Source organism: Chiloscyllium plagiosum, chromosome 25, assembly GCF_004010195.1.
Source record: "Chiloscyllium plagiosum isolate BGI_BamShark_2017 chromosome 25, ASM401019v2, whole genome shotgun sequence".
Lineage (NCBI taxonomy): Eukaryota > Metazoa > Chordata > Chondrichthyes > Orectolobiformes > Hemiscylliidae > Chiloscyllium > Chiloscyllium plagiosum.
This window is the reverse complement of record NC_057734.1, coordinates 1,198,989-1,206,809: the sequence shown is the minus strand read 5'-3', so window position 1 is coordinate 1,206,809 and position 7,821 is coordinate 1,198,989. Positions and strand designations below refer to the sequence as shown.

General features: G+C 44.6%; 1 protein-coding gene across 2 annotated transcripts in view; it reads left to right on the top strand.

The window, feature by feature from the left end:
• adgrd1 (adhesion G protein-coupled receptor D1) overlaps positions 1-7,821 on the top strand; it is a 243,831-nt gene that overhangs the window by 200,660 nt on the left and 35,350 nt on the right. The window contains exon 21 of one of the 2 annotated variants that reach the window (XM_043715336.1): positions 3,514-3,542. The exons of the other annotated variant lie outside the window; for it this stretch is intronic. Coding sequence (XP_043571271.1) covers positions 3,514-3,542 — 29 coding nt within the window. The remainder of the gene's footprint in view (positions 1-3,513; positions 3,543-7,821) is intronic. 2 annotated transcript variants of the gene reach the window in all.

The window sequence follows — 7,821 nt, the reverse complement described above, 5'->3', positions numbered from 1 at the left end:
AATAGTGTGTACCAGGCAGTGTGTAACGGGCAGTGTGTGTCGGGGAGATCATAGAGTGTACCGGGCAGTGTGTACCGGGCAGTGTGTACCGGTCAGTTCATAGAGTGTACCGGGCAGAGTATACCAGGCAGAGTGTACCAGGCAGATCATAGATTGTACCGGGCAGTGTGTACCGGGTAGATCATAGATTGTACCGGGCAGATCATAGAGTGTACCGGACAGTGTGTACCGGGCAGTGTGTACCGGGCAGATCATAGAGTGTACCGTGCACAGTGTACCGGGCAGTTCATAGAGTGTACCGGGCAGTGTGTACCAGGCAGTTCATAGAGTGTACCGGGCAGAGTGTACCGGGCAGATCATCGAGTGTACCAGGCAGAGTGTACCAGGGAGTATCGGGTAGATCATAGATTGTCTTTCAGTGCACTGATGGTCATTGGGAATCAGTTGATGCTTTGTTCAGTGTGTGTTTCTGGTAACAGCCTGTTGGGTACAGAATCCTATGTCATGGAGCTACTGGGGATGGCCATAGAGTGACCACACACAAACATCTTTCCAGACCTTTGCAAAGGCACCTTCCAGAAAGATGTGGGTGATGAGCCATTCTCCACTGTTACCATCTTCAGGACGGTGTGGTGAGGGCTGAAAGCATTAATAATCTGAGGCCCATAGTCCTGAGGGGATTGTAGGCTGTTGAAGATTGTTACATTTTGAACAGTTTGCAGCCACACTATCCCTCAGGGTTAACCCTGACTGCTCTGCTCCCTGAGCAGCACCCAGTGAAGTGGATCACTCCCATTCCCGTTCCCATTCCGTTCACCTTGGACAAAGTCCCATCAGCGAGCTGGATTTCCGGGCATTCTGACAATATCCTAGAGCAGCAGAAACTCAGAGGAACACCACGAGGGTAGGTACCACGAACAGTTTCTCTTTTATCTCTTCCTCCTCCCTTTCCGCAGTTGGATCCTCTCTCACGCCGATCCTGAGAAAAGTGCAGAAGCAGCAGCAGCACTTCTGTAGCACCTGTCACCTCCTCAGTGTGCAAAATATTTTTCTGAGATATAGAAACAACCTTGCAGACAGCAAGCTCCCACAGAGAGCAGTGTGATGCTGCTGCGGTCATCTGCTGTGAATTGAGAGATGCCGATTGACCAGGATACCGAGGAGATCAGCTCTGGTTCAGACTCATGGCTATGGGACAATGGGTAGGTGAGAGCACGGTATGGCATCTGAGTGGTGGCATCTCCGATAGTGGAGCACTGTGCTGGGAGTGCCAACCTGCACACATGCCCATGATTCTGAGGCGAGACTAGAATTGGAAATCTCCTGCGACAGCAATGCAGAAACCCCAATGGAGGCACCCTAATATTAAATATCCACAGTGCTGTGTGCTGGAACAAGACTGTGAACAGATCACTGTCAGCTGACTTCTGATCCTACTGCTGCGTCAACACCATGGGAATGATGTGGAAGTGCCGGTGTTGAAGTGGGTTGGACAAGGTCAATAATCACACAACACCAGGTTATAGTCCAACAGGTTTATTTGAGATCACAAGCTTTCCGAGCACTGCTCCTTCGTCAGGTGCTAGTGACCATAGGACTCAGAGCCCACATAGTGTCACATTTTGAAGATTTATAATCCCACTGCATTTCACATCTCTCACGTAGCACCCATGTGACAGGCTGGTTCATTATCTGATCCATTGATCCCAGGTCCTCAATTATCCGGCTTTTGCAGAAATTCCATTTAAATTCTTTAAAACCGGCTGATTCAAGGAGAGATGATCAGTTGCACTGACACCTGTGAAGCCAATGAAATGTGAAATGTTGTTTATAGGTGACTGTGGGTTTACGAGATTTCCGGCAGATTTGACACAAGCATTTGTTCTCGATTGGATTACATCAGGCAGGATAAAATCTTGAGTGACAGCCTCGTGGTACAGTAGTAACTTGCCCTGGGCCGGGAGGCCTGTGTGCATGCCTCATCCTAGACCTCTGTCATAAACAGTATACAATGTAATGAGGATTAGTGGGAAGCCAGAGGATTGGGAAGCCTTTAACCACCAGGAGAGCGTAATTAAACAAGCAATAATGGAGGAGAAAATTTTAAAATGAGGGTAAGCTAGTTAGTAATGTTTGAACAGAATTAATAGAATGGAAATCTTCACAATAGAAAATATAGGGCAAAATTATTAACATATTATGCATTAAAGATGCTGTTGGGATTAATTTTCCTTAAGATTGAGAATGGACAAGGGGGAATAAATAAATGACAATCTCAGGTAAATTGAATCCTTATTGTGAAACTGTATCACTTGTACCATTATCCTTCAATCGAGTGAAATGTTTTCGATTTGAAAAGTCAAAAACATGTTTTTTCTAGTCAATACCATTTTAGAACTTAATTCTGCCTTATTATTGACCTTCATTTCTCTGATGTGGCATTCAAAATGAGTGCATTACTGCTTTGTTACTGTTTCAGGGTAGGAGATTGAGGGGTGACCTTACAGAGGTTTATAAAATCATGAGGGATATATATGAGGTGAATGGTAGATATCTTTTCCCTCAGATGGGAGATTTTGGATTAGGGAGCATATTTTTGAGGTGTGAGGAGAAAGATATGAAGGGCAATTTTTTTTACACAGAGGGTGGTTCAAGTGTGGAATAAACTTCCTGAGGAAGTGGGTACAGTTACAACATTTAAAAGACATTTGGATAAGTACATGAATAAGGAATGTTTGGAGGGATATGGACCAAGCGCAGGTTGATGAGACTAGTTTGGTTTGGGACTGTGCTCTCATTGAACTGAAGGGTCTGTTTCTGTACTGTATGACTCTATGACTGTGACTAAAATTGCAAGAGTTCTTTTAGAACTCTAAATAGTAAGAGAGAGAGGCAAGAATGGGTATTGGACGGCTGGAAAATGAGGCTGGAGAAGTAATAATGGTGAGCAAAGCAATGGTGGAGGAATCAATTTTCACATTGAAAGACAATATCAGTGTGCGAGAACTTCACAAGAGTCGGGGATGAGGGAGCAGAGGGTCTGTCATGGCCATCACTAAGGAAGCTGAAATGTCTGTGGTGGATAAATCACTCAGACTGGATGGCCTATGCCCAGGGTTCTGAAGGAGATAGCGGAGGAGATTGTGGAGGCGTTGATGGTGATCTTTCAGGACTCACTAGAATCAGGGAGGGTCCCAGAGAATTGGACAATGGTTAATGTAACCCCTCCCTGTTTAAGAATGGAGGGAGGCAGAAGACAGGAAGCTATAGTCCAGTTAGCCCGACCTCAGTCGTTGGTAAGATTTGAGAGTCCGTCATTAAGGATGTGATTGTGGAGTACTTGGAAGTTCATGGTAAAGTAGGGCAGAGTCAGCACGGCTTCATCAAGGGGAGGTCCTGCCTGAGAAACCTGTTAGAATTCTTTGAGGAGTTATTGAGCAAATTAGACAAAGGAGAGTGAGTGGGTGTGATCTATTTGGATTTGCAGAAGGCTTTTGACAAGGTGCTGTACAGGAGGCTGCTAAATAAGATAACAGCCCATGGTGTTAGGGGCAAGGTACAGGCATGGACAGAGGATTAGCTGACTGGCAGAAGGCAGAGGGTGTGGAGTGTGAGGTGATGCACTTTGGTATGAAGTGTAGAAGTGTAGACTATTTTCTAAACGGGAAATCTGAAGCACAAAGGCACTTGAGAGTCCTGGTTCAGGCCTCTCTTAAGGTTAACAGGCAGGTTCAGTTGGCATTCAGGAAGGTGAGTGCAATATTAGCACTTATTTCAAGAGAGTTAGCATACAAGAGCAGGGATGTACTGCTGAGGCCAAATAAGACTCTGGTCAGACCACATTTGGAATATTATGAGCAGTTTTGGATCCCGTATCTAAGAAAGGATGCTGGTGGGGGTCCTGAGGAGGCTCAGAAGAATGATCCTGGGGATGAAGGGTGTGTCATGTTAGGAATGATTAAGGACTGTGGGTCTGTGCTCAATGGAGTTTAGAAGGATGAAGGAGGGGGGATCTGGTTGAAACTTCCAGAATACTGAGAGGCCTGGATAGAGTGGATGTGGAGAAGATGTTTCCAGTCGGAGAGACTAGGACCCGAGGGCACAGTCTCAGAGTGAAGGGAAGACCCTTTTGAGCTGAGACGAGGAGGAATTTCTTCAGTTAGAGGGTGGTGTCTCTGTGCGACTCATTGCCTCAAAGGGTTGTGGAGGCCAAGTCATTGAGTGTATTTAAGACAGAGATAGATAGGCTCTTAATTGGTAAGAGGATCAAAGGTTACAGGAAGGAAGGAGAATGGGGTTGAGAAACATGTCAGCAATGGCAGAGCAGAACCGATGGGCTGAATGGCCTAATTTTGTTCCTTTATCTTATGGCCTGAGTACAGTGTGACAGGGGAGGGATGCAAGGGCCGTTGTACAATGACAGATAAGAAATGCTCTGTTGGTGATGCTTCTTAAAAATTTCATTCGTGGAGAGTGGGTATCACCTTTTATGGTATATCCCTAACTACCCCTCGAACTATTTCAAAGGACAACTAAGAGTCAACGTGTGTCAGGAGTCACATGTAATCCCTGATGAGGTAAAGATGACAGATTTCCTTCCTAATGGACATTAACGAACAAGATGAGTTTTGTTTAATCACACTTGGTGGGGATTATGGGGTTACCATTAGACTAGTTTCTTTTTAATTCCAGATTTTCATTGAATTCAGATTTTGCCATCTGCCCCAGTGGAATACAGTCTCATATCCCTATCACATTAGCCTGAAATTCTGGATTACTGGCCAGTGTCATTACCATAAGCCCAGAGAATGCGAGAGAAAGTCGGCCGGTCTGGCAGCATCTGTAGAAAGAGAAAAACAGAGTTAATGGTTTGAGTCCTTTGACCTGTCTTCAGACATTGCAATTATCCCATTGTCTCCCTGGAATGATGGGTAATGACAAAACCACTCCCTGTTAAGGGTTTTTAACTAATCCCCCAGCCCTCTCTGTGCCTGTACCATCTCGATCCCTGCATGGTCAACATTCAGTCTCAGATGTTCCTCCACAAGATATTGGGCCATTAACGATGAAACTATTGTCATTAACTTCAGTCCCTGCCATAACCTTGGCTGCTACATGCTGACTTCTCCTGACCACTGACTCTTCACAATCTCAGCATTTTACTCGATCCCAGGGTTATTGACCCCAGGGTTGATCATTCCAGTATTCTCCTGGGTGACCTTCTATATGTCAGAAACTCCTGGAATAACTTGGCATCCTTTGCACAAAGACACATTCTACCATCGCCCCCTTTACTGACATGGGCTACTCTGGTCATCCATTTTGAATTCTCAAAGTGGCATCACTCCGTGGTCTCACCCCAATCACCATAACCTCCTCCAGCCTGCGATCTCCACACTCCAACTTTAACCTCTTCAACATCCCAGTCTTTAATTGCTGCACCATTAGTGAATATACCTTCAGCTGTGTGTGCCCCAAGCATTAGGCAGTGGCATTTCTGACAGCGCAGCCCCCTCTAGGACTGCACTGGGAGTGCCAACCTGCACATGTGCACATGACTGTGGTCTGGGACTGCCTAAGCCTCTCCACCTCTCTCTCTCTCTGCCTCTTCCTGTAAGACATTCCTGAACAATCAGTTTTCATGAGAGTCATTGGACTTGAAATGATAACACAATTGCTGTCTTCCCAGACACTGCCTGACCTGCTGAGTCTCTCCAGCTGAATATATTTGTTTCTGTTTGGCAGTTGCTTGGGTCTGAGGGTGATGTTCCACTCTGTGGGTTCAGAGGTGTCAGAACAGTTCAATGATTAGATTACATTACAGTCTGGAAACAGGCCCTTCGGCCCAACAAGTCCACACCGACCCGCCGAAGCGCAACCCACTCATTCCCCTACATTTACCCCTTCACCTAACACTACAGGCAATTTAGCATGGCCAATTCACCTGACCTGCACATCTTTGGACTGTGGGAGAAAAATCAACCAAAGTTCTCAGTTCTAACTAATCCTGATGGCTATTGAAAAGTACATTCACATGATTTGGAGATGCTGGTGTTGGACTGGGGTGTACAAAGTTAAAAATCACACAACACCAGTTATAGTCCAACAGGTTTAATTGGAAGCACACTAGCTTTCAGAGCGACGCTCCTTCATCAGGTGTTGTGTGATTTCAACTACATTCACATGGAGAGTAAATGGGGATAGTGCAAAGTATTTGAGCTCTGTGTATTTCACAGGGATGTATGTACACTGCCTCACATGCTCGAGATGTTTGATAGAGCAATTTTGAAGAACTATACCCCAGTGAGTTACAGTTCCTTAAAGAGATGGGGAGAAATATTCCAATGTTCTCTTCATTTTAATTAACATTGCTCAGTGGGATTTTTAGCCAGATGCTAAACAGCTATGTTCAGCTTGATATCTTCAAAAGGCACATCCATTTATCATGGTTTAACAGACAAATACCCAGAGGATGTGAGTGCAAATCCCATCACGGCCAGTTTGACAATTAGAATTCTGGAAATAGTGGAAGTAATGTTAGGGACAATAAAGCTATCAGATTGTAATAAAAACCTCGCTATTTTCCTAATGTCCATTACACACAGGAGACTTGCTATCCTTCGACAATCTGTCCTGTAGGGGATTCATTGAGTCGTGACTGCCCTCTGAAGGGATCCAAGAAATCGCTCCGTTGTATCTAGGTAACCTTACCAGCCACACCCACATCCCAAGAATACATTAAAAAGTTTTCCATTCTTCCAATCAGCTTTAAAATGTACATTTTCTGTTGTTACAGCACTCACAGTAGCAGAATTACAGTGTGACAAGTTTACATAAGCAATACTTATAATGAGTGAGGAGATGGGAATTTAGACAGACCATATAGGAAGAGTGATTGAATGTTTAAAAGGGGGATTAAAGTATTTGCTTGTTCAATTACCTCCACCTCTAGTCCCATTTCATCTCGACTATGTTAATAGTGTTATCAGTGTCATGAGGGATTAACTGGTAACACGTACAAATATAATTGTATATCGGAGCACCCAGAAGCATATGCTATAAATTTCAAAATAAGTTGATCGCCTTACTTTTGCATCATAATATCCTTAGTATACAGAATGATGCTGTTCAGTTCATCAGATCTATTGTCGATCTTTGAGAGAATCAGCTAATTTTCCCCCTTCTGTAATTCTTTTCCATTATTTTATTTCTGTAATTCGCCATGGTAAATTCCTACAGAATCTGCTCCCACTGCCCTTTCAGGCAACGCACTCCAGATCACAGCAGTTCACTACATAAAAATATCTTGCACCATCATCTTCTGGTTCCTTTGCTGATTCTCTACAATCCATCTTCCTCTCGTTAAACCATTGGGGTCAAAATAATTGACTGAATCCCAAAACTGGCCCCAAATCTGCAAATGGCTTAACATCACACAAAGGCCAGGGAAAGGTCGCTTCCAACAAAACAGAATCTGACCATTACCCCTGACATTCAGTGGCGTTGCCATCACAAAATTCTCCCACTATCAACATCCTGGGGGTTACTAATGACCAGGAACTCAATTGGACTCACCACATCAATATAATGACTCCGCGAGCAGGTCAGAGTCTGGGAATACTGATGCGAGTAACTCACCTCCTGACTCCCCAAAGCCTGTCCACCATCTCCAAGGCACAAGTCAGGAGTGTGATGGAATACTCCTCATTTGCCTAGATGGGGTCAGCTCTAACAATACCCTCAAGAAGCTTGAACCCATAATGGGTCATGTTGCGGATGTCCAGGACATTGGTTAGGCCACTTTTGGAATACTCTGTCCCT